Source organism: Microplitis demolitor, chromosome 5, assembly GCF_026212275.2.
Source record: "Microplitis demolitor isolate Queensland-Clemson2020A chromosome 5, iyMicDemo2.1a, whole genome shotgun sequence".
NCBI lineage: Eukaryota > Metazoa > Arthropoda > Insecta > Hymenoptera > Braconidae > Microplitis > Microplitis demolitor.
The window spans coordinates 836,415-859,999 of NC_068549.1; the positions used below are offsets into that span (position 1 = coordinate 836,415).

A 23,585-nucleotide genomic window follows, 5' to 3' on the forward strand; every position below is an offset into this window, starting at 1 on the left:
ATAATGAGTATAATTTTTGTTCTTTTGTTAACAGGTAGTGGATAATACAAAGCACGCTATTCATTATAGCAGCAATATTGTATTGGGTGGAGTAAAAACTGTAGGAAATGTAATACAAGGTGGTTGGAATATCGCTGATAATGTCGTTGACGGCAGTTTAGATTTCGCCAAAAAAATGGGCTCACTCGGATACAAAATAATAACAGTCATACCAAAAGCTGTCAATAATGTGTTACTGGATGTTGTCAAAAGAGGACAAGATAAATTAGCCGACAAACTGAAAAACCATAAAAAAAATTCGACTTCCGTTACCGAACGGCCAGTGACACCCGAGGAAAAGGGTATCTACCTACTAATTGACGGTGTTCAATACCCAATTTCTGATGACCAAATTATTGAGCTCGCGAATGCTATCAAAAATGACAGAGAAGCCGAGAAGAACAAACCCAAACCTGATGGTTTTCCTAGGCCCGTGGAACCATATTTTGTGCTAGTCGATAATGGCCAAGTCCGGATTCTTACTTCAGATGATCTTATTGAAATTGGAGAAGAGTTCAAGCGTATAAAAGAAGAAGCAGAAAGAAAAAAGAAAGAAGAAAAAAATTCTAAATAATTAATACAAATTATAAAATATTATTTAAATTAATTATTACGTAAATATATTTATTTTCATTTAATTTTAATTTATAAAAAATATCACTAATTAAAATGTCAAACTTCATTTTATTTATTAATTGTAACTGCATACTTATTTATAAAAACAATTAAAATAAATTAATTATTTAAAAAATTTAATTTCATTACTTTTAATCATTTTTAGAAATTCAAAGTTTTTAAATCACGCGCTCTTTCTAATCGCATGCGCGCTAAAAATAGATTCCGCGCATGCGTATGCGCATTGCAAATACAAAAATTTGCCACATAGTTTTTAAGGTTACAAATCAATCAAAACTATCACTAATTAATAATTAAATATAAATAATAACAATAATAATGAGTGCGAAATTTATTTTACTGGAAACAATTGATATTTTTGGAATTTTTCCTCACTATCAAACTCTACTCGGTGCATTTTTGGTGCTGTGGTTAATTTGGTTGTTTGCAAAACGTCGTTTCAATGCCGCGAGTTCATCAAAGCATCCAACCGACGAAGAAGTCCAAGCAAAATTATCAACCTGGCATCCGGAGCCTCTGATAGCAGAGTCACCGGCTCACCCGTCACTGAAAACTAGACTGATATCATCAGTGTCCGGGAAGCGGATCATCGTCGACGGTAAAGATTGTCTTAACTTAGGAAGTCATAATTATCTAGGTCTACTGGGTGACGAACGTATTAAAGAAAAAGCGACCGCGACAGTTCAAAAATATGGAGTCGGTTCATGCGGTCCCCGGGGATTTTACGGTACCGTCGACGTACACCTCGAACTGGAGGAACGTCTTGCTAAATTCATGGAGGCAGAAGAAGCCATTGTCTACTCCTACGGCTTCAGTACGATAGCATCAGCAATTCCTGCTTACTGCAAACGCAAAGACATTGTTTTCGCAGATGAAAAAGTCAACTTCGCCATACAGAAAGGTCTAGATGCTTCAAGATCACCGATACGTTACTTCAAGCACAACGATGTCGAGGACTTGGAACGTCTGCTGATGGAACAAGCGGCTGTTGATAGGAAGGATACCAAGAAGGCGAGTAAAATAAGAAGATTTTTGATTGTCGAGGGAATTTACATCAACACTGGACTCGTTTGTCCACTTCCTGAGCTGGTGAAACTCTGCAGGAAATATAAATTACGTATTTTTGTTGATGAATCCATTTCATTTGGTACTTTGGGAAAAACTGGTAAAGGTGTTACTGAATATTTTGGAGTTCCACGTCATGAAGTTGATATGATTATGGGTAATTTATTCCTGATAAAATTTCCTGGCACTTGACTTGGAAAAAATTAAACTCAATAATTACTGAGTAATTAAAATAAATCTATTTAATTTCAGGTTCACTGGAATGGGCAATAGGTTCAATTGGAGGCTTCTGCGTTGGCTCGACATTCGTCATTGAGCACCAGAGATTATCAGGACTCGGTTACTGTTTCTCAGCATCACTGCCACCGTTGCTGACAGCAGCAGCAATAAAGTCTCTAGACATAATGGAGGAGGATCCTGGAGTCTTTGAAAAACTCAAAGACAATTGTCTGGCGATCCAGGAAAAACTGAAGAGGCTCAAGCATTTCGAGGTCTCGGCACTGCCAGAGTCCCCGGTGAAACACTTGTTCCTGAAAAATACTTTCGCTAGAGCTGAAGAGCAGAAGCTGCTCAGCCAAATCAGCGACAGATGTATTGATAATAATCTGGCGGTGATACCGCCGGTTTACTTGGAAGCTGAACGTCAACTTCCTCGTCCTAGTTTGCGTTTATGCGCATCAAGTAATTTTGACAGTAACGACATTGAATTCATTTTTGACACTTTGGAAAAGTGTTCAAAAGAAATTTTAGATTAATTATTTTTACTCTTATAAACTCTTGACAAAGCTTGAAATTATTTCGGGCTTGTTCCAATCAATAGACAAATTTGTTACAAAAAAAATCGAACAATTTATCAATCAGAAAATTGCATATCAATTAAATAGAATAAAATTAACGAGTGTGAATGTAGCAGACATCAGACAAATTTAAAATGATCGATATAGAGAGTAAATAATTAAGAAAAAATATTTATGAAAAATGCAGTTATTGATTTTTAAATTTTCTACACGCGCATTTTTTAAAAATTTTATTGTATTAATTATTTACTCTATTGATAATTTTAAATTTGATGTCTGCTACATTCACAAATAAAATTACACGCCAGTATTTTTTATAGACATTATAATTTATGTATTCAAAGTAATATATTATATATAAATGTATCATTTTTTGCTTAATAATAGAAGGTAAATTGAAAAAAATATAAATATTTATCTTGTCATTTACCCAACATTATTTTAAGTCTTCACCCATTTAAATTTTTCCCGCCAGTTCAAAATTGCGCGCGCATTCAGTGCTGCCGCGGCGCGCTCAAAATTAGAAGCTTGAAAAAATAACGCGTGGCTGCTTTTCCGCTTCCTCTTCCATTACGCCCGTGTACTTTGCTGAGGTAAGACATACATTTAATTTTTTCAAACAATCCCTAATTAATTAGTTTAAAAAATTATAAATAATATTACTAATTAATAATTCAAATATTTCCGCACAATTAATCAGTGAAACAACAATTTTTTTTCTTATTAAATCAATTATTTTTTGCTCGGTTTTGACGTTGAGGTTAAGTGGCCATGTGGCTTCCAAAGTTGCTACTAGTTTTCAAAAAAATTAATTTTAATTTAAAAAATTAATTATTATTATTGTAATGATGATAAATTCACGCGTCTGAATGGTCGATCAGCCACGTAAACGCTAGAAATAGCAGAACCCATTTACGTCCGACCGTTGGTTGAAAATTGCGCTGAAGTGCTGTCTGAACTTTAATAATAATTGAATTAATTATTATTTAATCATAACAATAATTAAAATAATGACTAATAATTTGAATTAATTTATTTTCAGTCCTTAAATTCTCGTAAGGTATCCCTATTCTCACTTCAAGATGGGTAGGGAGGACAAAGCATCCTGGAAATCAAACTATTTCCTAAAACTCATTGTAAGTTTCCCCTTCAAATTTGAAAGAATATTCTAGGTCCTGACGCTGATGATAATCCTGACTAATTAATCACGTGTACTTAATTTTACAGCAATTGTTGGACGATTACCCAAAATGTTTCATCGTGGGCGCGGACAATGTTGGTTCAAAGCAGATGCAGCAAATCCGTATGTCCCTGCGTGGAAGCGCAGTGGTACTCATGGGAAAGAACACCATGATGCGTAAAGCCATCCGTGGTCATATTGAACGCAACGCGGCGTTGGAAAAATTGTTGCCACACATCCGCGGTAACGTTGGGTTCGTTTTCACCCGTGGCGACCTCGTCGAGGTTCGTGACAAGCTGGTGGAGAACAAAGTACGGGCTCCAGCTCGTGCTGGTGCGATCGCACCACTCAGTGTCATCATTCCGGCACAAAACACCGGTCTGGGTCCAGAAAAGACCTCTTTCTTCCAGGCTCTTAGTATCCCCACCAAGATTTCCAAGGGTACTATTGAAATCATCGTAAGTTTATACCGAGCAGTTGGCCCTGAATTTCAATCCTGGATGATGAATATTGACTTTGATGATTTTTTTAGAACGATGTCCACATCTTGAAACCTGGTGACAAAGTCGGAGCTTCAGAAGCAACACTTCTGAACATGTTGAACATCTCTCCGTTCTCGTACGGTCTTTTGGTCGAACAGGTTTACGACTCTGGCACCATCTTCGCTCCAGAAATCTTAGACATCAAGCCAGAAGATTTGAAAGAGAAATTCATGGCTGGAGTTGCCAACTTGGCAGCAGTTTGTTTGGCTGTTGGCTACCCAACAGTCGCCAGTGCTCCTCATAGCATCGTCAATGGATTCAAGAACTTGTTGGCTCTGGCTGCTGTTACTGACGTCGAGTTTGAACAAGCCCAGACCATCAAAGAGTTCATCAAGGTACTTTTACTATCAACAATCACCAGGCTTTGGTCTTGAGCATTTAAATTACTCAACTAATCCTCATTTTTTAAAATCTAGGATCCAAGCAAATTCGCCGCCGTTGCTGCCGCTCCAGCTGCAACAGCAGCCGCCGCTGCTCCAGCTGCTGACAAAAAAGAAGAAAAGAAAGAAGATTCTGAATCCGAGGATGACGACATGGGTTTCGGTCTCTTTGACTAAATCAATAATTTTACACAAAATATCGATTACGGATCATCCGTACGCAATTAATTTGCTGCCAATGATTTTTACCAACGTCCAAATAAATCAAACCATCAATTAAAAAAAAAAATTGTCTAATTAATTAAATCCTTGATCCATTTCTTATTTATTATGACAGTACAGTTGATAGGCACCTGACAATTTTTTAAATTTTAGAATAATGGAATATAAATTTTTTTAATAAAAAAATTAAAAAATAGACTCAGAAAATTCAAAAATCAGTACATGCCTTTTTTTATTCTATCAAATTGATTGTTCAATTTTTTTGTATGTAATTAAAAAATTGTCTCATCTCCGCTACATTTACACCGATAATTTATTTTTAAATAAAATCTTTATCAAGTGTTATCTTATCAGATCTTTTTTTTTTAATTAAAAAAATTACAATTTCGTAATTATGAAATTTTTACTATCAATTAAGACATTATCATTTCCGTAATTGTTATCAATTATGAATACCAAGTAAATATATATATATATATATATATATATATATATATATATATATATATATAATTAAAAAAAATATATCAAGCTTATCGATAAAGTAGTAATTTTATCGCAAGTGATCATGGGATTTTTCATATGTATATAAAAATATACATGTGTGTAAAAAATGGTTGTCGATAGTTTACACCAGAACCACAATCCGACAGTTTACTATTGGATTTAGTTGAGTGTGACTCGTTGTTTATATTTTTGAATTTTCCGCTATAATTTAATAAGGAATTTTATTCTAATAAATTTTTTTTTTTTTTTTTTTCGTAGATTCTTTTACATAAAGTAACAATTAGTCTTACTGAAATTTATATAAATAAATAATAATTAATATCAATAATAAATATTTAAATAAAAACCATGGGTTTGCTAACTGAAGGTCATCCACTCAGTTGGGAAGAAACAAAAAAACTTTCTCAGCACGTGAGAAAACATGGAATATTACAGTTTATTAATTTATATAAAAAATTGAGGGACAGAGAAGGTGATGTACTTAAGTGGGGCGACGAGGTAATTTCTTTTTTTTTAATAGAAAGTTTTTTTATTCTTGCTACAATTTTTTAGTCAAAAAAAGTAACTACTAGACAATTAAAAAAAAAATGGATTTTAGTTATGGTCCGAATTTAACAGACAATGAAAAGTTTTCGGATTTTTTTTTTTAATTACGAAAAAAAAACTAAGTGCAATTTTTTATTTAAAAAAAATCAAAAAATTATGGGTGCGAATGTAGCAGACAGACAAATTTAAAATTGTAGATAAATGGAGTAAATAATTTTTTAAAAAATGCACTTATTAATTTAAAAATTTTTTAAATGCGCATTTTTTAAAAATTTTATTTTATTAATTATTTACTCTATTGATTTATAATTTTAAATTTGATGTCTGCTACATTTCACACTCATAAAAATTATTGGATGCCGGTTAATTTCTAGTTACTGCATTATTTAATAAATAATCGATGTACTCAAGGATAAATTTAAATTGTTTATGAAATGATTGATTCAAAAATTAAATAATAATTATTATTATTGTCGCGAATTTAAAAATATTGGAGTAGAATAAAATAAAAAAAAACTTATCAATAAATAGGTTATTTACCGATTTGTAAAATATTCGACTATATTTGAATTAAATTATTGTTGCAAAAAATAGATTGCATTAACTAGCACAGAGTAATTAAAATAACAATTGAGATAATACTCGGATAATTTTAATCATTTGAAAAATATAAAGTATGACGTGCGTATTCATAAATTCTTCGGCTTTTACATGACAATAATATATAAATATATATTCATATAGTATTTACTGTAATATTGATTTTGAATTCTTGGTAATAGATTGCAATCATATTTACTTGTGATGACAATGAAATCAACGATAATTGAAATTTTTTCAGTCATACCAAAAACTCTGTTCATATTTTCAAATAATAAGTAGTCTATTCAACAACTAAATTTAAAAGAAAAAAAAAAACTAAAAATTTGCATATGTAGAAAATTACAAATACTGTAGGTGCAAATTTTTGAAATATTTTTTTTGTTTTTGTAAATTATTTTTAAAAGAATTTAAAAATTAGACTTCAGCTGATTTCAGTATCATTAAAAATTATCTAAATCATTACTCAATTAATTAACTAATCATCCCATCAAATTAAAAAAAAAAACAATTTAATACTTTAGTTGTTTTGAAATAATAATGAATTTGAAATTATAAATTTCTATCACCATGGACAATCTATATGTATATATTTAAATAAATATAAATTATTTTATGGTAATTCAAATTTGTTAATCACTTTCATGTCAAATAATAAAAAAAAATCAAGCAGTCAGTAATTGAGTTTTTCTAGGTATTCGGGTAATAAAAAATTTAATTACAATGACTATTATATGTAATTTCATAATGTAAAGCAATGTAAATTCGATAAGTTATGTAACAATGTTTTTATCTGCAACATAAAAGCAAAGTCATTATCCAAACATCCTATAACTGATTTAAAAAAATAATCTAGGATTTAATGATGAGTCATGTCGTAGTGGTATATCGCGGTTGTTTTAAAAACTCGGATGTATAATTGCTGATATTTAGAGAGTTAAAATTAAAATTCTTGTACAATTGATGTTAATTATTCTAATGACTGATGGCCTTGAGCAATATTTAAATTAATGTGTTTTTTATTTCAAAGGTCGAGTACATGCTAGTTAAATTGGACGATGACAAAAAAACGGCCAAGTTGAGCCTGAGATCGTATGAACTTATGGTGAAGCTCAATGAGAAGGAGCAGGCAAACCCTAGGTATTTTAATTTATTTTATTTTTAAATTCTACTCATTTACTGGGTGATTAATTATTTGAATTATTATCATTTTTATTTAGCGGAGTAAAATGTTTGTGGAGACCAGAGTTCGGTGCTTATATGATTGAAGGTACTCCAGGTCAGCCCTACGGAGGTTTGCTTGCTCACTTTAATATCGTGGAAGCCAACATGAGACACCGGAGGCTGGAGGCTGAGGAACAGCTCAAGTCTGGAGAAGTATTGATGACGTTCACTAATTTCCTGAGGTAAATTACCAGACTGGGAAGGTTTGGTTTTTTTTTTTATTTGTGTACGTGGGTTGAGAAAAGTGTTTGGTTGGCAGATTGGGTTGTCCTAATTCGACTGAGCCACCAGCGAAACCTACACCCGACGATGGGTATCAAAGGAGTCTATTTCTTCCCGATGAAGCTGTTTTTCCAGGTCATCCACGTTTCAAGACACTGGCTACCAACATTAGACAGCGTCGTGGGGAAAAAGTAATCATCAATGTGCCCAGTAAGTGTTTTAATTTACAATAAATTTCAGCTTAATTATTATTTTTTTTTAATTTATTAAAATATTTCAGTCTACAAAGATGAAAATGTTCCAAAACCATTCCGTGAAGATTTATCAGCTCTAGGAGACGACGGACGTAGTGCAAAAGTGGCTAAAGATGATCACATTTACATGGACGCGATGGGGTTCGGTATGGGATGCTGCTGTCTGCAAGTGACATTCCAAGCAAGTAATATCCAAGAAGCGCGTACTCTATACGACCAATTGACACCCTTGTGTCCCATAATGGTTTGTAAAAATAAATCAGAAACGAAAGTTGACGATTGTCGGCAATATTTTCGTTTACTTTATTTGTTAAATCTAATAATGTTAAAACTAGGTAAAAAAATGTTTGTTCAACGTTCAAACAGTTGGCTCTGACAGCTGCAAGTCCAGTGTACCGGGGCTACCTCGCAGACATCGACAGCCGGTGGTTCGTTGTCTCAAACTCCGTCGACTGTCGCACCAAAGGCGAGCGGGGTCTTGAGCCACTCAAAGACGGCGAGTTTGTTATTAAAACTTCGCGTTACGGCTCCGTCGAGTCTTATCTCAGCGAGCAGGGTGACAAGTACAACGACACCCAACTGCTCTACGACAAAGAGGTATACAAGCAGCTGATGGACAACGGGATTGACCGTCTCCTGGCGCAGCACGTCGCTCATTTATTTATTCGCGACAGTATTTGTCTCATGTCCACGCAACTGGACCAGAATGATGAGACCGATACTGATCACTTTGAGGTAATCATTTAATAATTATTATTATAATCCACGCCTGATAATAATTATTTAATTATTTTAGAATATACAGTCAACAAACTGGAGATCAATGCGTTTCAAACCACCCCCGCCAAATTCATCAATCGGCTGGCGAGTTGAATTTCGTCCTTGCGACGTACAAATGACTGATTTTGAAAACGCAGCAGTCGTTTGCTTCATTGTCTTGCTGTCACGTGTGATCCTGAGCTACAATTTAAATCTACTGATGCCCATAAGTAAAGTAATTGAAAATATGTCTCGTGGGGAAAAGCGGGACGCGGTTAACAAACAAAAATTTTGGTTCCGCAAAGACATCGGCTCGGCGGATGGAAAAGATAATTCACAGGAAGTTGATGAGTGCGGCGAGTTTACTGTTAATGAGATAATAAATGGTAAAGACGGTGTCTTTGTTGGACTGATACCGCTTATTAACAGTTACTTGAACAGTATGAATGTAGACGTGGATACTCATTGCACAGTTCAGCGATACTTGAAGCTGATAAGAAAACGCGCGTCAGGTGAACTGATGACCACTGCCGCGTGGATAAGAAAAGAGGTAGTAAATCATCCCGAGTACAAAAAAGACTCAGTTGTCAATGAGGCTATTAATTATGATATTTTAAAAAGCGCTTACGAAATTCAAAAGGGCGTTAAATCATGTCCGGAGTTGTTGGGTTTTTGCACGACTTCGAGAACAACTGAAACTATTCCAGCCGCTATTGCTAACGCTGAGAAATAATTATTTATTAAGTACTTGTGTTAATTATTAATATAATATTTAATTTTGCATTTTTCATTATTTTATAGTGGCAGTAAAAATAATTATTTTACTGTCAGTTTGAAATTTTTTTTTTTATGAAAAAATTATTCTTTGAGGTTTCTTAGTAATAAAATTTAAAAAGACATAGATTACTTAATTAATTGATAGATAAATATTTACTTAAAAACATTTGTTGGATTATATTTTTTAGGAAATTTATGGATTTTTATAAAAAAAAAATTTACGGAATTATTTTATGGGATTTTTGAAATTTTATGATAAAAAAATTCATACCTCCCTAATGGATAAATAAATCATTGTATCAAGTATGAACTTTTTTTATTAGTCAAGATGATTAAGAAAATGGGCCATTATAAATAATGTACAGTCCCAAAAAATCGATTTGTTTATTTTATAAAATTGAATATTTTTGTTTTTTATTTATATCAAAGAGAAACAGGATATGTAGACGGAATTGAAAACACTTCATACTTTTTTTTTTATATAAATATGTATAAAAAATAAATATTTAAGAATAAATACATTTATATACTTAATTTAATATTGTCCTCATTTAACTCGATAACCTTTCACTCAGTTGATAAAAAATATAGATAATTTTTTTTTTCATCATTAATTGTCCAGTAGGCTATTAATATTTAGAAGTAATAATTTTACTTTTTAATTATTTTTTTACTTCCATCTTTTTGGAGTAACAGAAATTTCATTTTATAGCAGGAAGAAATTATATAAATTTTATTTTTTTCAACCCTTGGATTCTGGTCCAGTAAAAAAAATTAATGAATTCAAAATTATTAATATTAATTTTGCATTTCCTGCTTAAGCGCAGGTGCAAAAAATCTGACTAATTTTTCACAATAAAAAATATTTTAAATAAATAAAAAAAACTTTGTAACATTTGTAATAAATAATAGTAGATTAAATTTTTCATGTTTACGTTATTTAAAAAAAATAATAATTACACTAATAATGATTAGATTAAAATTCTAAATTACAAAGTCTACTAGAACAAATAAATTATGAAAAAATAATTATTGTTATTATTAATGCATAGTGATAATTTAACAAAGAAGTATTTATGCGCAGAGAGGCTTTCATTAGCAATTGTTGATTACTTTATATGGTGTAATTAAATTAATATGAATCTAATGATATTAATAATTTCAAGTATTAAGTTGCGGAAAAATTATCGAATTTTATAAATTACTTATAGTTATTTTTTTCCTACCGACCAAACTACCTTCATTATATTTTTGAAAATTTTTATTCCTTCAAGACTTTAGTAATCAAAATAATTAAAAAGTTTATGTAGGTTTTGTTTTATTGTAATTAAAGTTAGCTGAATAAAAAACCGTGAGGTAAATGGAGACAGTGATTGTATAACTTTGGATGCAGAAGATCTATAAATTTTTTCCAATAACTTTTAAAAGTTTTTTTGCCAATTTCTTATAAAAATTGCGAGGATTATTTGAAAATTGTTAATTATTTGAATAATTAGTAAGTAAAAAAATGGGACAAATTACTGACGGGAAAGCTTTGACGTGGGAAGAAACGAAAAATGTTATGGAATATTTAAGACATCATGGGATATTACAATTTTTGAATTTATACAAAAAGCATAAACACAGGAGAGACGATAACTTCAAGTGGGGAGATGAGGTATTTATTTTATTTATTTAAATAAAATAATAGTAATAATTATGAATATTAATATGAGTTAGATTGAGTACTCGATTGTGAAGTTTGATGATGAGGAAAAAACAGCCAAGGCGTTATTTGACTCGCATAATTTGATGCCGAAGCTCAATAAAAAAGAACTTGAAGATCCTGAGTAAGAGTAATTTCGTAAGAAGTTTTTGGGTAAAGTGAGAAGCTTTATTTATTTTTTTTTTTCAGGAAGGCAGAGTGTCTTTGGAGACTGGAGTACAGTTCGTATCAGATCGAGTCAATGCCTGGAAAGCCTTACGGTGAATCATTGGAAGAGTTTAATAAAGTGGAGTCGAATATGCTGAGACGAAGAGTTGAAGCGAGGGAATTTTTGAAGCCCGATGAAAGTCTTTTGACGATTACTGTGTTCCCGAGGTAAAAGGAATGCAGAGACAGCTGGTGATGAATCAGTTGAAAAAAGTGAGAATATTTATTGATGGTTGTGGTTTCATTGCAGATTGGGGTGCAGTAATTTTTGTTATCCGGCTGCGAAACCGACACCGAGAGAAGGAATTAATACTAGTTTATTTCTTCCCGACGAAGCTATATGTCAGGGTCACGATCGGTGGCAAGCTATAACGAGAAATGTGAGATTGCGTCGAGGAGAAAAAATTTCAATTAATATCCCGAGTTAGTTTATTTTTTGATGATCATAATTAAGACTGAAAGTAATGAGATTATTTATGATAATAGATTTACTAGTTTATAGGGATAAAAATGTAGTGGAACCGTTTAGAGAAGACTTGGCGGCTTTGGGTGATGATGGACAAAGTCAGAAGGAAGCTAGAGACGATCATGTCTACATGGATGCAACGGGATTTGGAATGGGAAGTTGTTGTTTACAAGTGACGATGCTTGGGCAGGATATCACACAAGCAAGGGAATTGTATGACCAACTGACAGCATTTTGTCCGGTTATGGTATGTATCGAGATGCGGTACTTTGATAGGATAGATGAGAAATTTATTTATTTATATGATAGGTCGCTTTGACAGCAGCAGCTCCTGCGTTCCGTGGTTATCTTACGGATATTGATAACAGATATATAGCTAATAAAGACTCGGTAGATGAGAGAACACCAGGAGAACGTGGGGTTGGACCTCTGAAGGAGGGCGAAATTCTCAACAGAAGTGGAAGGAATGGAGCGGTTGAGTGGTATCTTAGCGAACAAGGTCAGAGATACAATGATCTTCCACTAGAGTATGATGAAAAGTGGCTGAATTTAATAATGGAGAATGGAGTAGATAAAATTCTTGCTCAACATATTGCTCACCTGTTTGCGAGAGACTACGTATGCATTCTGAGTACTCAGGTTTATATAGACGACGAAAAACGATCAGATTGTTTTGAAAGTATTCAAGGAACGACCTGGAGATCGATGAGATTCAAACCACCACCGGCTAATTCGGATATTGGCTGGCGAGTTGAGTTCCGGCCAATGGATATTCAAATTACAGACTTTGAGAATGCTGCGGCAGTCTGTTTTATCATTTTACTGGCAAAGGTTATCGTCCACTTCAACTTGAATACTTTGATACCACTGAGTAAAGTTGAAGAAAATATGATGAGAGCGCAGAAACGTGACGCCGTAAATAGGGAAAAATTGTGGTTCCGCAAAGACATCACATCTCATGCAACAGATCAGCCGATTGATCAAGAGTACGGGGAGTTCACACTAAATGAAATAATAAATGGAAAGCAAGGCCACTTTGTCGGTATCATACCCTTGATAAATTCTTACATTGACAGCTGTAATGTTGACACTGAAACTCGCAATACAATCCAACAATTTTTGAATCTCTTTAGTGGACGTGCCTCCGGTAAACTTTTAACCGACGCCGCTTGGATGCGGAAACTAATAATCAATCACCCGGACTACAAACAAGACGCAGTAGTTTCCGAGCATATTAATTACGATCTGCTGAAGTCAATCGACCAAATCGCTCATGGTTATCAACCATGTCCAGACTTATTTGGCTCTCACTTACTCCCAAAAATACTCTAAACAACTTTAAAAAAAAAGAAATCATATATAATCATACAAGAGATTGATATTTCTATTTTATCGAAACAAAAATGTTACGCAATGTTCATTTTTTTATATAAAAAAGCACGCAAAGATAACCTATCCATACCCTATACTCATCTCATACCGACACTATTCCATCTTTTATAATTTTTCAGTTCTACTATTGTTTCTCAGAATTTATCAATCAACTCTTCATATTTTTTAATACCACTTGACATACGTCATTCTCGATTAAATAAAAATGAACCCTGCCGTAACAAAATAAAATTTCAACTATTCATTCGATCTTCAACTCAAAAATCTTATAGTATCCTATATTAAATTCACCTAAAAATTTTATATAATTAATAAATAATCAAAAAATAAAACCCCTCATTTTTCAATTATCACTTATCGTTTTCCTACAAGTATTCACTTTGTCTTCAATTTTAAAATTTTCAATCCCATCAGTAAAATTTCTTTTACAATTTAACTAGATGTTGTGTTGGCAAAAAAACATGCAAATTACTCTAGCCGGGTTATTGAATACTCAAGTAGTACATCAACATGAATAAATTTTGTTATCAAAAATCATGTAATATTTGTTTCGCATAATAAAATTTAATAAGCATTTTTACCACCACCAGCTGACAGTCACTTATTGCCGATGCAATAACAAAACGTCAGCACAGTCAGTTTTAGTTTATAATCTAAAGCTGCTGGATCGTCATCTATCTCAACAGACCACTATCAGTGTATCAGTAGACACTGCAAGTTAATCGGCTGCTATTTATAACTAAGGCAAAAAAACTAAAAAGTATGGGTCAACTTGCTGAAGGTAAAGTTCTGACATGGGAGGAGATAAAAACTATTGCAAAATATGTACGCGAGCACGGTATTATTCAGTTTGTTAATTTATACAAAAAGTACAAGGATCGGCGAGATGATGATTTTAAATGGGGCGATGAGGTAGGAATTAGTTGATTTATTTAATTGTCATACGAGCACACACTATGCAGAAGCGAAACACAAATTAATTTCACTTGAGAGGGGTCTGAACTTTTTCCTCTATCACGATCAAGTCAACAAACTATACTGCCCTTGTTGCACTTGGGCAGTGAATGGAAACTTTGCCCATGTTTTCCTCTTCAACAAATAAACGTTTTTTAATTTTTGCGATGAGAGTTTTTGTTTGAGAGAAAAACTTGGACAAAAATTACTACAGACCCTTCTTGAACATGAAAATTGATGATAGAAATACATTTAATCCACAGATGTAGGAAATATTTTCTATAGCGGATCGTGATATTGCATAATGTTTCTGATTTGATAATTTATCAACTTGATTGTTGTTTTAAATTTAAATAAAATTATTTTTTTCTGTGCTCTAGATTGAGTATACGATTGTAAAGTTCAACGATGAGAAAAAAACGGCCAAGACTTTGTTGATATCCCACAAACTATTGCCAAAGCTGATGCAAAAAGAGCTTGAAGACCCTACGTAAATATTTAACGTGATATTGGTATCATTTATGGTCAATTAAATAAATTTATTGAGTTTATTTTATTTCGCAGGTCAGTAGAATGTTTGTGGAGACCAGAAATGAATTCTTATCAGATCGAGTCAACGCCTGGAAAACCTTTCGGCGGATCATTGGAGGAGTTTAATAAAGTGGAGCCAAATATGCGGAGCCGGAGAATTGAAGCGAAGAAAGTTTTAAACCCTGGTGAAAGTCTTGTAACAGTCACTGCATTTCCAAGGCAAGCGTAATTATTAAAATGTGTGACGATAAATAAGTTTTGAATTCTGAAAATTTATTTAGAATTTCTATTTCGTAGATTGGGCTGTCCTAATTTTAGTGAACCTGCCGCTAAGCCGACTCCTCACACTGGAGCGACTAGGAGTTTATTTCTTCCGGATGAAAGTCTTTACCAAGGTCACAAAAGGTGGCATGCGATATCATATCATGCACAATTACGTCGCGGGGGAAAGCAGGAAATTAATATACCCAGTAAGTCAAGCTAATGATTTTTTTCATCAGTAGCTCGAGTTCTTTTATAGAAGACTATAAAAAAGAATTTGATTGTTAGTTTACAGAGATAAAAATGTACCGAAACCGTTCAGAGAAGATTTAGCAGCTTTAGGCGACAATGGAGAAGGTCAGAGTCTAGCAAAAGATGACCATGTGTATCTAGACACAACTGGGTTTGGCATGGGCTGCTGTTGTTTGCAAGTGACATTACTAGGCCGCGATATCACACAAGCACGGGTGTTGTATGATCAACTTACTACATTTACTCCGGTTATGGTAAATATCCAGACACAATATTTTGATAGAATAGATGAGAAATTTATTTATTTATGTGATAGGTTGCGTTGACAGCAGCAGTTCCTGTGTTCCGTGGCTATCTTGTGGATGTTGATAGCAGATGGATTGCTACTAAAGACTCGGTAGATGACAGAACGCGAGGAGAACGAGGTCTTGAGCCTCTGAAAGACGGTGAGAGGTTAACAAGAACTGGGAGAAACGGACCAGTTGAGTGGTATCTCAGCGAAGAGGGTCAGAGATACAACGATCTCCCACTGGAGTATGATGATGGATTGTTGAAAGTACTGATGGATAATGGAGTTGACAAAGCTCTCGCGCAACATATTGCTCATCTATTTACAAAAGACCCTATAACAATCTTGTCAACTCAGATATATGTAGACGATGAAACACAAACAGATTGTTTTGAAAATATTCAAGGGTCGATATGGAGATCGATGAGATTCAAACCACCACCGGCTAATTCGGATATTGGCTGGCGAGTTGAGTTCCGGCCAATGGATATTCAAATTACAGACTTTGAGAATGCTGCGGCAGTCTGTTTTATCATTTTACTGGCAAAGGTTATCGTCCACTTCAACTTGAATACTTTGATACCACTGAGTAAAGTTGAAGAAAATATGATGAGAGCACAGAAACGTGACGCCGTAAATAGGGAAAAATTGTGGTTCCGCAAAGACATCACGTCCCATGCAACAAACCAGCCGATTGATCAAGAGTACGGGGAGTTCACACTAAATGAAATAATAAATGGAAAGCAAGGCCACTTTGTCGGTATCATACCCTTGATAAATTCTTACATTGACAGCTGTAATGTTGACACTGAAACTCGCAATACAATCCAACAATTTTTGAATCTCTTTAGTGGACGTGCCTCCGGTAAACTTTTAACCGACGCAGCTTGGATGCGGAAACAAATAATCAATCACCCGGACTACAAACAAGACGCAGTAGTTTCCGAGCATATTAATTACGATCTGCTGAAGTCAATCGACCAAATCGCTCATGGTCATCAACCATGTCCAGACTTATTTGGCTCTCACTTACTCCCAAAAATGCCCTAAATAAATATATCTCAGAAATAACCCATTACTTATAAAATTATTTTATAAAAGTAATACTTATATACACAATTAATTATACAACTTATTAGCTACACTATCGCCTTTGGTTTTAACGCATCTCTATTGGTTCTAAAGGATACGTAAGTATTCCAGAAAACAGCAACTGATTGCACAAACAATACTTGATAGTGCAGAGGAACAAACGTGAAGTTCACCAGCTGTACCATCGGCCATAACTAAAAAAGAAAATCATCAATTCTATGCAACTGAATCAATAAAAATATTCGTCTTTTCTTGTATTTTTCATTGTTTCATTACCTTATAATTATTTATAAGAATATCTTTGTACTCATTAGTCAATTTTGTTTTTATTCCTCCAATATCTTTTCCCTGCATCAGTCCAATAGACGTGAGCAAAACGACAATAAATGCCGGCGCAAACAATACTTGATCACAAGCAACTTTTTTTAACGCAACAATTTTTCCCTTTGATCCGATATATTTATCAAGAACTCCATACCAAGTTCTCGTTGCTGGACCCTAGATCAATAAATTTAATTAACTTTGAATTTTTAATCATCAATTAGTGATTATCAACTTACACCGATAAAAAAACCAACTGCATAAAATTTTGCAGTTCGCACAAAATCTAACTCATTAAAGTTGCGTTTTTCAACTAAATTTTGTGCTAATTGATCACCAGTAGCCATCAATGCTCCTAAAAAAAAATATAAGTTAGATAATTAATCGATAAATAAAATTTCTTATGTTAATTTAAGACTTACCAGCCTGTATAGCTTGTAATCCCAGCGGATATTTATTCAAAAATTGTTTATATAATTTAAAAAACCCACTCATTTTTTTTTTATTTTTATTTATCACTCAACTTGAAGGTTAACTTGGTTAGCAGATACTGTGCTATCAAGTGTTTGTTAATTAATTTTAGGAGGACGCAAACAATTATTTATTTATCAAAAACGATTGATAAGTTTAAATAATGTCTCATATTATTTTTATAATTAAACTGAAATTATTTATTACACTGGTAATAAACCGGCACAATTCTGACATTTCTCTCAGTATTTTTTTTCTTTTGTCTAGACTTTTTTTTTTTTTTTTCAGATTTAAACGACACGTGACGCGGAGCGCGCGTTTTAAAAATTCCCGCTAGCGCCAAATTAACAAAATGGCTGCCAGTGGTGGCGCTAAAACTATTTTCAAGTAAAAAAAATTACAAAGAAAAAGTAGTTAATTAATTAATTATTATTATTACTTGCGCGGTAAATTTAAATATTTGAAAAATAAATTATTAACAATTGGAGACAAATTAAAACTCTTAGATTAAAATAAAATGAAGAATATGACAAAAAAATATTTAAAAAAAAAAACACTTGAGTGTTTGAACAAACCTTGGTGGAAAAATAATGTGCAGAAGGGTGTCCTAATACACTTGGAGATTTGAATTAAATTGCTCCAAGTGTATTGCAGCTAAAAAACGTCACTTAACTGCTATTTCCCCACCAGACGATGCCGGATGAGTTTGCTCAGGAACTAGGCAGGTATCAGCATCAGCCATCAGGAACACTTTGCACTAGCACTGAACACTTAACACTTAACGACACGACAGACACTTTACACAATTTAAATTTTACAAACACTGCACAATTTAATTAAACAATAACTTTTATGGACAATTACACGACGCTACCGCAAAAAGTTTCAATTCAAACGTGAAGAAGGATCTGGACGACTACTGTCATTGTAAATGATACTGACTGCCGCTATTGGACCGCCAGTTGATACTAGGCAATCGATCTTGCGATTCTCTCGCTCCCCACTCTAGTAAAATGAACGCTGAATACAGTGACGCGCAGTGGCGCCAACGGCGCGAAATTTCAAAATTGAAATTTAATCATTTTATTAAAATTTTCACAAAATATAAACAGAATGTCAAATAACTTTGAAAATTTTCTAAATTTATTTTTTTTAATACCGACTATTTAAGACATTGTTATGAAAATTAAAAATAATCAATACCACAAATATTTACAATTAAATAGTAATTATTTTTACAAGCAATTAAACATAATAATTGTTAAAATTAAAATTAAATATATCACTGATTTTTAACTGAATCTCTGTTGGTTCTAAATGAAATATATGTATTCCAAAATATAGCAACGATTTGATTGACGAGTACTTGATAGTTCAATGGCACGAGACCGAAGTTAATTAATTGAACCAGGGGCCAAATCTGAAAAATAATTTTTGAATTAAACTTGAATTATATTTCAGTAACTAGATACTAATTACTAATTATTAATTACCTTGTAATTATTTATAAGAATATCTTTGTACTCATTAGACAATTTTTTCTGAACCCCCTCGGCATTATTGCCCTGCATGAAACCAATGGTTGCCAACAAAACGGCGATGAATGGGGGCGCGAATAAAAATTGATCACAAGCGACTTTTTTTAAAGCGACGACACTTCCTTTGGATCCGAAATATTTATCAAGAATTCCATACCAGCCTCTTACAGATGGTCCCTTAATTAATTAACTATTTATCATTAAAATTCAATTTATTTGAAAAATTAAATTAAACGAACTTACGGCAATAAAAAGACCAATTGAATAAAATTGCGCAGTACGTAAAAAATCAAGTTCATTAAATTTACGTTTCTCGACTAAATTTTGTGCTATTTGATCACCAACACCCATTAATGTACCTTCAATAATTATTTACACTAATTATTAATGTTTCAATATAGCTGACAATTGAAAACTTTTTAAATTTTACAATAAAAAGCATCGGAAGTGGGAGAAAACCGGACTAGAAAAGACTATTGGGATTTCGGGGACTTACACAAATGTTTTTAATAAAATTTTGGTTATATCCCATTTTGCCCCCTCCTCCATAAATAAAATAAAAATAAAAATAAAATAAAAAAATGTATATTCGAATAATTAAATAATCAGTACGCGCGTTTTTTTCAATTTAATTGTTTTAATTAATTAATTTATTTAAAGTTTATAAATTGTTTCATATCTGCTGCATTTACTCTCATGATTATTAAACAAAATTAATAAACAATAATAACAATGAAAATTACCAGCTTGCAACGCCTGCATACCCATCGGATATTTAACTAACAAATTTTGGTAAATTTTAAAAAATTTACTCATATTTCACTTACAATTTTTATCAAAAAACTTATATAAATATAAAATAAAATATTTAATGACTTAAGGTTAAAATAATTGCATAATTTGTGATCTTGAATCCTCATCTCGTCAGTAAAACAATTTTTAAAAAATAAATTAACCATTGAAATTAATTATCACTCGTAATATTAATTTATAAATTGACATTCAAATTTAAATTCAAAAAATTTATTTATTTAATTTTTAAATAATTTATTAATTAATATTTAATTATATTGTTGATTGCACGTGATGTCTATTTTTAATTTTGACATTTCCCACGTTTTTTTTTTCGACTATCGATACACAGCATCGATATATTCATGGTATATTTAAAAATAAGTTTGTTTATAACCTAGATGTTGCCATGGCCATGGACGGATTTTTTGTAACAAAACATTCGTAATTGATCAAACAAGTACTTAAATATCACAATAATCAGTAACATTATATATCTAATTATCAATTGAATTAATTAACTTTGAATTAATTGTTGCGATATTTTTTAGAGATTTACAAAAAGTAAGTTTTCAATTCCAGCCTATAAATTTATTTGTTTTCATAAAATTTATAAAACTTTTTTTCTACAGGTCAAAAATAAATAGGTAATAAATATCTAGGATAAAATGTTCAAAAATACATTTCAAAGTGGGTTTTTATCGATTTTATATTCGATTGGAAGTAAACCTCTACAAATATGGGACAAAAAAGTACGTAATGGCCACATAAAACGTATTACCGACAACGATATTCAGAGTTTAGTACTTGAAATACTTGGTAGTAATGTAAGTACTACGTATATAACATGCCCAGCTGACCCAAGAAAAACTCTGGGAATAAAACTGCCGTTTTTAGTCATGATTATCAAGAATTTAAAAAAATATTTTACATTTGAAGTTCAAGTAAGCGCTCATTTTTAAAAATATAATCCTAAAATTCGCTGACATTTAATAATTTTTGATTTTTTTAAAAATGATAAATAAAAAAAAAATCGAAAATTGTGAATTGTCTGCTAATTCAGGATCGCAAAAATATAATCTCTTATTTTATTAAATGATTTAAGTACTTTGCTAATTTATTAAACACATTACAGGTAATTGATGACAAAAATGTACGTAGAAGATTTCGTGCGAGCAATTATCAGTCAACAACTCGCGTAAAACCTTTCATATGCACGATGCCAATGAGACTTGACGATGGATGGAATCAAATCCAATTCAATCTTGCAGACTTTACCCGCCGTGCTTACGGAACAAATTATGTCGAAACATTACGTGTACAAATCCACGCTAATTGTCGTATACGTCGTGTTTATTTCTCTGATAGACTGTATTCCGAAGACGAATTACCGGCAGAATTTAAATTATTCTTGCCAATACAAAATAAAGCTAAATGTTAATTTATTTAGGAGACTTAACTGGTAACTTATCAGTCGATTGTTGATCAGCAAATCAATTATTTTTTAAGTTTTTTAAGTTTAATTTTTGGCTTCGAATTGATAATAATTGATTGCGTTTGACAAGATTTATCTTTAATTGATTTTTTTTTATTTTTTAATGAATTTAAATCAGTAAGCGCCTGATAAAGTTCACTGATAACATCATTGTTGTTCTGATAATGATGATCATGTAAATAAATACGACGAAAACGGAAATTAGGATGCAATACTATGCGTTGAAATGACTTATAATCGGTAGAATAGATGTCTTTGCACAAAGTAATTAAATTTATTTCAACTTTGTTCCAATTATCTGCAAGTACCAAAGGTATAAATGCTGTTGTCACCGTTATTTTTTGTATTTTTTCACGTGTTGTGTTAGCCACTAAGACGAAACGACGTCGGCAATCGCACTCATCGATAATCTAAATAAAAAAATAATGTTTGTTAATATTTTTTCTAATTGTTAATTATTATTGACGGGGTAAAGGCGTCGGGTTGAGTGACGAGACCTGGAATTCGATTTTCCCTTCGAGCTTAAGATTTTTCAAGACCAGCACGAGAACCGGAAGCTTTATATCTAGCGAAGCTTCGGGATCTGCTGGGCAGTTTAGCAATGTCGGTATGTAATCTTTACTGTTACTACGCTCGCTTTTCTCAATTACTTCAATAACTCGATCATTTTTTAGTAAATTGTCTTTTACTCTCTTTATTTTCCCGCCTAATGAAATAAATTTTGACCATTGTACCAAAGGATTTTCAATTACAGTACACAATAAATATTCAAAATTATCGTAATTTAATTTTGACATTTTTTTTTCTTTACATTTTTTATTCAAAAATTAAATTTATGGTTAATAAGGATAAAAAAAATGAAAATCATTTTTCTCTCATTGAAATTAATCATCAGTCAGTTAATTTTTTTTATGAAAAATAATTTTGAAGATTAAATGACCCAATTTTTTTTCAGTCATTAAATATTTTATTAAATACTGATAGTAATAAAAATAAAATAAGAATGAAATACGCATGTGCTGTCTGCAATTAATTGATAATTATTAAGTATTGATTTTTTTTTTAATGTCTTAAAAGTGGGAAATTTCACTAGTGTTTTTTTATCTGCAATTACTTTATTTTTAATTACAAAAATTATTTATATGACTCCGAAAATTTAAATTCCGTATGAATTTTTAAAAAGCATCGACTGATTGTTTAGTTAAAATAAATTATTGAAAATGTATATAAACTTTTTTTTCTAAATTGATTTTATGAAAATAAATCTTTATAATTGAAAAAAAATTTGAAATTAAAGATTAATAATTGACAAATGTATAACGATATATAGTTTTGATAAATGTATAATAAAAATGTCTAAGCGCGCGACAACGCGAATAAAATTTTTCATGCGCACGTATATGTATACATTAAATATAAATGTATGTATGCAATGTATATATATTGCCGACAGTTATAGATATATAAAATATATAAAGATATATGTATTATACTACTACTATGATTTTAAAAATCGACGAATGCTATTATATATTTTGTATTGAGCACTCGTTTTGGGGGAGACGCCGACGCCCGGCGCCGACGTACTTTTTAAAGCGTCGAGACCGCGTCAGAGTAATCTCACCAATCTCGTGGTCCATAACACGATAATAACAATATATATTTATAAAAATAAGGTCCCGAGAGTCGAGACCTGAATAAATAAAACTTAAAATACTATTTTTTTATTTTTTCACTGAAGAAAATTTTTAAATTTTAAATTTATTTTTTTTTCATTTTCAAAATTCGAGTTCACGCGCGCTTATCACTTTAGAAATATTATTATCTATCATAATAGTTATGATTATTTATGATAATTAATTTCTTGTGTAATTTAATTCTTTTATTTTATTAATAAAATAAATAATAATTACTATTATTATTTTAAAGTAAAAATAAATATAAATAAAAATGCGTGAGCGTAAGGTCGACGACACGAGCGGCAAAGTATCAACGAGGGAAATTCATTTTTAATTATATCGATGATCTCTTATTATATTTTATTATTCATTAATTTTTTATTAAGTATT

General features: G+C 31.8%; 9 protein-coding genes across 13 annotated transcripts; 6 read left to right on the forward strand and 3 right to left on the reverse strand.

The window, feature by feature from the left end:
* Positions 1-913: 913 nt before the first annotated feature.
* LOC103569220 (serine palmitoyltransferase 1) lies at positions 914-2,884 on the forward strand. Its single transcript, XM_008546401.2, has 2 exons — positions 914-1,897; positions 1,993-2,884. The coding sequence occupies exons 1-2, from the start codon at positions 994-996 to the stop codon at positions 2,493-2,495; spliced, it is 1,407 nt and encodes a 468-aa protein (XP_008544623.1). The 5' UTR covers positions 914-993; the 3' UTR covers positions 2,496-2,884.
* A 162-nt stretch (positions 2,885-3,046) lies between these two features.
* On the forward strand, positions 3,047-4,928 carry LOC103569221 (60S acidic ribosomal protein P0). The gene is made up of 5 exons (XM_008546402.1): positions 3,047-3,130; positions 3,580-3,673; positions 3,765-4,175; positions 4,250-4,594; positions 4,676-4,928. Exons 2-5 carry the CDS (start codon positions 3,620-3,622, stop codon positions 4,814-4,816), a joined length of 951 nt encoding a protein of 316 aa, XP_008544624.1. The 5' UTR covers positions 3,047-3,130; positions 3,580-3,619; the 3' UTR covers positions 4,817-4,928.
* Positions 4,929-5,481: 553 nt separating this feature from the next.
* LOC103569225 (glutamate--cysteine ligase catalytic subunit) lies at positions 5,482-10,284 on the forward strand. Of its 3 annotated transcripts, XM_008546409.2 has the most exons (8): positions 5,482-5,530; positions 5,627-5,866; positions 7,545-7,654; positions 7,735-7,920; positions 7,998-8,170; positions 8,241-8,458; positions 8,581-8,949; positions 9,011-10,284. In XM_008546409.2, exons 2-8 carry the CDS (start codon positions 5,717-5,719, stop codon positions 9,704-9,706), a joined length of 1,902 nt encoding a protein of 633 aa, XP_008544631.1. In that variant the 5' UTR covers positions 5,482-5,530; positions 5,627-5,716; the 3' UTR covers positions 9,707-10,284. The 3 variants fall into 3 exon arrangements, with proteins under 3 accessions (XP_008544631.1, XP_008544630.1, XP_053595167.1); XM_008546408.3 differs by having other exon boundaries at positions 5,485-5,866; XM_053739192.1 differs by lacking the exons at positions 5,482-5,530; positions 5,627-5,866 and adding an exon at positions 6,777-6,867.
* LOC103569222 (protein Mpv17) lies at positions 5,483-17,940 on the reverse strand. 3 transcript variants are annotated; one of them, XM_053739195.1, is made up of 5 exons: positions 17,643-17,940; positions 17,460-17,575; positions 17,176-17,397; positions 16,998-17,093; positions 5,483-5,569 (listed from the first exon to the last, which is right to left on the reverse strand). In XM_053739195.1, the coding sequence occupies exons 1-5, from the start codon at positions 17,713-17,715 to the stop codon at positions 5,528-5,530; spliced, it is 549 nt and encodes a 182-aa protein (XP_053595170.1). In that variant the 5' UTR covers positions 17,716-17,940; the 3' UTR covers positions 5,483-5,527. The 3 variants fall into 3 exon arrangements, with proteins under 3 accessions (XP_053595170.1, XP_053595169.1, XP_008544625.1); XM_053739194.1 differs by lacking the exon at positions 5,483-5,569 and adding an exon at positions 10,133-10,218; XM_008546403.2 differs by lacking the exon at positions 5,483-5,569 and having other exon boundaries at positions 16,848-17,093.
* LOC103569224 (glutamate--cysteine ligase) lies at positions 11,285-13,715 on the forward strand. The gene is made up of 6 exons (XM_053739193.1): positions 11,285-11,407; positions 11,470-11,579; positions 11,645-11,830; positions 11,913-12,085; positions 12,158-12,375; positions 12,438-13,715. Exons 1-6 carry the CDS (start codon positions 11,312-11,314, stop codon positions 13,458-13,460), a joined length of 1,806 nt encoding a protein of 601 aa, XP_053595168.1. The 5' UTR covers positions 11,285-11,311; the 3' UTR covers positions 13,461-13,715.
* On the forward strand, positions 13,842-16,954 carry LOC103569223 (glutamate--cysteine ligase). Its single transcript, XM_008546406.3, has 6 exons — positions 13,842-14,432; positions 14,855-14,964; positions 15,039-15,224; positions 15,303-15,475; positions 15,555-15,772; positions 15,835-16,954. The coding sequence occupies exons 1-6, from the start codon at positions 14,283-14,285 to the stop codon at positions 16,855-16,857; spliced, it is 1,860 nt and encodes a 619-aa protein (XP_008544628.3). The 5' UTR covers positions 13,842-14,282; the 3' UTR covers positions 16,858-16,954.
* Positions 17,941-18,973: 1,033 nt separating the features above from the next.
* Positions 18,974-20,027, reverse strand: LOC103569375 (protein Mpv17-like; the record flags this gene model as incomplete). The annotated part of the gene is made up of 4 exons (XM_008546658.2): positions 18,974-19,111; positions 19,185-19,406; positions 19,473-19,588; positions 19,973-20,027. Coding segments are annotated over 4 exons (531 nt in total), but the record flags the coding sequence as incomplete, so codon positions are not given.
* A 368-nt stretch (positions 20,028-20,395) lies between these two features.
* Positions 20,396-21,462, forward strand: LOC103569227 (cilia- and flagella-associated protein 20). The gene is made up of 3 exons (XM_008546410.3): positions 20,396-20,585; positions 20,654-20,965; positions 21,157-21,462. Exons 2-3 carry the CDS (start codon positions 20,690-20,692, stop codon positions 21,460-21,462), a joined length of 582 nt encoding a protein of 193 aa, XP_008544632.1. The 5' UTR covers positions 20,396-20,585; positions 20,654-20,689.
* A 56-nt stretch (positions 21,463-21,518) lies between these two features.
* Positions 21,519-23,300, reverse strand: LOC106693528 (cilia- and flagella-associated protein 20-like). The gene is made up of 2 exons (XM_014441541.2): positions 21,981-23,300; positions 21,519-21,926 (listed from the first exon to the last, which is right to left on the reverse strand). Exons 1-2 carry the CDS (start codon positions 22,311-22,313, stop codon positions 21,519-21,521), a joined length of 741 nt encoding a protein of 246 aa, XP_014297027.1. The 5' UTR covers positions 22,314-23,300.
* Between the last annotated feature and the right edge of the window lie 285 nt (positions 23,301-23,585).

Coding starts and splice junctions, on each gene's coding strand:
- LOC103569223 (XM_008546406.3), top strand. CDS start 14,283: ATGGGTCAACTTGCTGAAGGTAAAGTTCTGACATGGGAGGAGATAAAA. Junction 14,965..15,038: donor AAAGAGCTTGAAGACCCTAC/GTAAATATTTAA, acceptor TTTATTTCGCAG/GTCAGTAGAATGTTTGTGGA. Junction 15,773..15,834: donor CTACATTTACTCCGGTTATG/GTAAATATCCAG, acceptor TTTATGTGATAG/GTTGCGTTGACAGCAGCAGT.
- LOC103569221 (XM_008546402.1), top strand. CDS start 3,620: ATGGGTAGGGAGGACAAAGCATCCTGGAAATCAAACTATTTCCTAAAA. Junction 4,176..4,249: donor AGGGTACTATTGAAATCATC/GTAAGTTTATAC, acceptor TGATTTTTTTAG/AACGATGTCCACATCTTGAA. Junction 4,595..4,675: donor CCATCAAAGAGTTCATCAAG/GTACTTTTACTA, acceptor TTTAAAATCTAG/GATCCAAGCAAATTCGCCGC.
- LOC103569222 (XM_008546403.2), bottom strand. CDS start 17,715: ATGAGTGGGTTTTTTAAATTATATAAACAATTTTTGAATAAATATCCG. Junction 17,398..17,459: donor CAGTTGGTTTTTTTATCGGT/GTAAGTTGATAA, acceptor TTATTGATCTAG/GGTCCAGCAACGAGAACTTG. Junction 17,094..17,175: donor TTCTTATAAATAATTATAAG/GTAATGAAACAA, acceptor TTTCTTTTTTAG/TTATGGCCGATGGTACAGCT.
- LOC103569220 (XM_008546401.2), top strand. CDS start 994: ATGAGTGCGAAATTTATTTTACTGGAAACAATTGATATTTTTGGAATT. Junction 1,898..1,992: donor TGAAGTTGATATGATTATGG/GTAATTTATTCC, acceptor ATTTAATTTCAG/GTTCACTGGAATGGGCAATA.
- LOC103569224 (XM_053739193.1), top strand. CDS start 11,312: ATGGAATATTTAAGACATCATGGGATATTACAATTTTTGAATTTATAC. Junction 12,086..12,157: donor AATTTCAATTAATATCCCGA/GTTAGTTTATTT, acceptor TAGATTTACTAG/TTTATAGGGATAAAAATGTA. Junction 12,376..12,437: donor CAGCATTTTGTCCGGTTATG/GTATGTATCGAG, acceptor TTTATATGATAG/GTCGCTTTGACAGCAGCAGC.
- LOC103569225 (XM_008546409.2), top strand. CDS start 5,717: ATGGGTTTGCTAACTGAAGGTCATCCACTCAGTTGGGAAGAAACAAAA. Junction 5,867..7,544: donor TACTTAAGTGGGGCGACGAG/GTAATTTCTTTT, acceptor TTTATTTCAAAG/GTCGAGTACATGCTAGTTAA. Junction 7,921..7,997: donor ACGTTCACTAATTTCCTGAG/GTAAATTACCAG, acceptor TTTGGTTGGCAG/ATTGGGTTGTCCTAATTCGA.
- LOC106693528 (XM_014441541.2), bottom strand. CDS start 22,313: ATGTCAAAATTAAATTACGATAATTTTGAATATTTATTGTGTACTGTA. Junction 21,927..21,980: donor ACCCGACGCCTTTACCCCGT/CAATAATAATTA, acceptor TTTTTTATTTAG/ATTATCGATGAGTGCGATTG.
- LOC103569227 (XM_008546410.3), top strand. CDS start 20,690: ATGTTCAAAAATACATTTCAAAGTGGGTTTTTATCGATTTTATATTCG. Junction 20,966..21,156: donor ATTTTACATTTGAAGTTCAA/GTAAGCGCTCAT, acceptor AACACATTACAG/GTAATTGATGACAAAAATGT.